This window comes from Anneissia japonica, unplaced genomic scaffold, assembly GCF_011630105.1.
Source record: "Anneissia japonica isolate Jap-2015-1 unplaced genomic scaffold, ASM1163010v1 scaffold285017_len85602_cov104, whole genome shotgun sequence".
Taxonomy (NCBI): Eukaryota; Metazoa; Echinodermata; class Crinoidea; order Comatulida; family Comatulidae; genus Anneissia; species Anneissia japonica.
In genome coordinates, this window is record NW_022703474.1 from 34,867 (window position 1) to 37,488 (window position 2,622).

The 2,622-nt window shown below is 35.3% G+C and overlaps 1 protein-coding gene across 1 annotated transcript; it reads left to right on the forward strand.

Annotated features, from left to right (window-relative positions):
* The first annotated feature begins 254 nt into the window (after window positions 1-254).
* Window positions 255-2,314, forward strand: LOC117104474 (P2X purinoceptor 7-like). The gene is made up of 3 exons (XM_033245325.1): window positions 255-655; window positions 1,271-1,398; window positions 1,759-2,314. The coding sequence occupies exons 1-3, from the start codon at window positions 297-299 to the stop codon at window positions 1,851-1,853; spliced, it is 582 nt and encodes a 193-aa protein (XP_033101216.1). The 5' UTR covers window positions 255-296; the 3' UTR covers window positions 1,854-2,314.
* Window positions 2,315-2,622: the final 308 nt, after the last annotated feature.

A 2,622-nucleotide genomic window follows, 5' to 3' on the forward strand; every position in this document is an offset into this window, starting at 1 on the left:
TTTACTAATTAATCACCATAATTCAGCTTACACTTATGGAAGGAGGGAGCACTTACAATGTACAATAATCATTTCCCTACCCAAAAACCCCGAAATGTATTAAAGAGGAACTGAATTGAAAATTAGCATAATTTTAATATTTAGTAATGATAAGGGCTATAGTAACTTTGGATAATTTTTGTTTTTAATTACTAATTTGGCACAAATTAAATTATTTGGCCAAGAGAGGGCGCTGCAGCCGTGACGTATTGAAAGGTCCATCATTGCGACACACATACCGCTCGTGTGCTATCGTAATGGCTTCTGAGAGACGTACTGGGTTTTTATTTGAGCCAAAAAGGCAATTTTCAGAAGAAAAAAAAGAAAGTGACGACGGTAATTCCACAGATGATACCGATATTAGATTAGATGATGATAGGACGGAAAATTTATGTTGGTGTACGTGCGAGAACTGCGTTATAATGCCTAGCAGAATCGAGTGTGTATGCTGCAGGGAGAATGTTGATATCTGTCGGAAGATGGACGTAAACATCGATAAGTGTATTCAGTCGAAAGAGAGTTTAAAAACATTGTGTTTAGACAAGGAAATATTAGTCCTCATGTCTTCTATAAAAGAAGTTGTTGGTGAAGATCTCCGTGACCCGATATCTAACAGGTGAGCATTGTCTAGGCCGGCTAACTTGGGGATGGGGTAATGGACTCAGCCATAGCCTAGCGCGAGTGGCATCGGCCCTCGGCGAAGGATAACTGCAAACCACTAAATAAAGAAGGCGGTATTCTACCACATTACTCTGACGGCACATGCCAGCAAGTTCAGGGCTAGCTTTAATTTGTAAATTGGTCCACCTGTTCGTGCCTCTAATAATACCTATTAGTTATTACTAGGCTTAGGCCGAGCATAGAGATATTACACCTACATGGGCCTAGTTTAATTAGACGAATTCTCGGACGCCTTATCTGCCTTCCTGTACGTCTAGGGGCCTTAAAAAGCTAAAACAATGTTGATTGTTTGAATTTGGTCAGTTGCTTAATATACTGTATAATATACTATTATACTTTAACATTAATTGGTCTAACTAGTATTATTAAATATTAATTATAATTCAATTATTAATAATATAGAACTATGCTGGCCTACTGCTGTATACAGGCTTCAATGCATTGACTAGGCCCAGACCATACCCAGTCAAGGTTAGAGGATATGCATGGGACTATGCCTGCACCTTCATACCTATACTGTAACAATAATAATATTTTTTTCTTCTTATAGGTTGTACAGATATACAGCATATCAGAGTTTCACTTGGTGGATCTACGGAAAATTAGGCCGAAAGGTGAGGCGAATAATTCCTGCCTGTGTTGTAACCTGTATCAGGGCACACTTTCCAGAAGAAGATGGTGTGTATGAAGGCTTTCATAATGTTGATCTAGTTAATGAATTGCCGGATGACTCTCTGTAAATATTCTCCGTATCATTAAAATACTTCTTTGTCTAAACACCTTTTAAAATCAATCTGAGACAATACAGCTATTACTGTTTATGTCCGTATTTTGACAGACCAATGTTTTTCATACAGCATACACACTCTGAAATGCAATTTTTAAAATTTTAACTAAATGTCTTTGCTGATTTTCATATTTTATAATTTATAATTTAAAATATTTCTCATTTTTATGTGAAGAAAAAAAAAACTGTATGTGGATATGCTAATTGCTCTTTCCATGACTAACACTTTATTTAATTGCTTGTTGCCACAGTAACAAATGGTATACCAGTCTGGTTGGTTTCAAATTTGGCAGGATGCAAGATGGTAATAAAACAACATAACATTATTGTTTTAGTACTTGTGTGATTATGTTAATTGTCATTACAAAATGAATAACCAAATTAAGTTTTACTTGATACATCATAATTCTTACTAAAACAACTCAAAAAGAACATAATACTGAAAGTGAAAAATAAGTAAAGGTTTATGTAGAAAATTGCTAATGCAACAGTAATTAACTTTTTAAACTAATTAAAAATCTAAAGCATTTCTAAATCTGGACATGTGTTCCTTCACTACATCAGCTTTTGTTGGTTTAGTCTGTCTGCTGATATTGCCTCTTGCTAATTCGGGGACATGGATGGCTCCTACATCTGCACCAACCTCTGGAAGATAAAATGGTGTGCAGTAAATGAGAAAAGAAGTTAAAATAAACAGGACAATATTAGCAGTTTTAAATACTGCATAAAATTTGTATTCACACAACAAATAAAAAGTGAAACTCACTATTTAGGAGTCGATCCAATGTTGCATTGGTCAGTTCTTCCCGAAATGAATAAACTTTTATGTCTACCACTTGCTTTGCTACAAAAGATTTTGTCCGTTTCGACCACTGCACTTTCCATTGTTTTTCCCCCATGGAATCAAAGGATTGTTTCCTTCCAACGTTGTTGTTATTGTCCAGAGCAGCAAGCATAGTTCTCGCCACCATTCCTTCATAACTGAAAGCGATTCGCTTTGGAACATACTTTAGCATTATGTTATGGAATGACTCTAAGTTTCCAGTGTGGCAAAACTTTGTGACCTAATTTTGAATTGCAAAAAATACATTTAACTAAATGTTAAATAATTACCA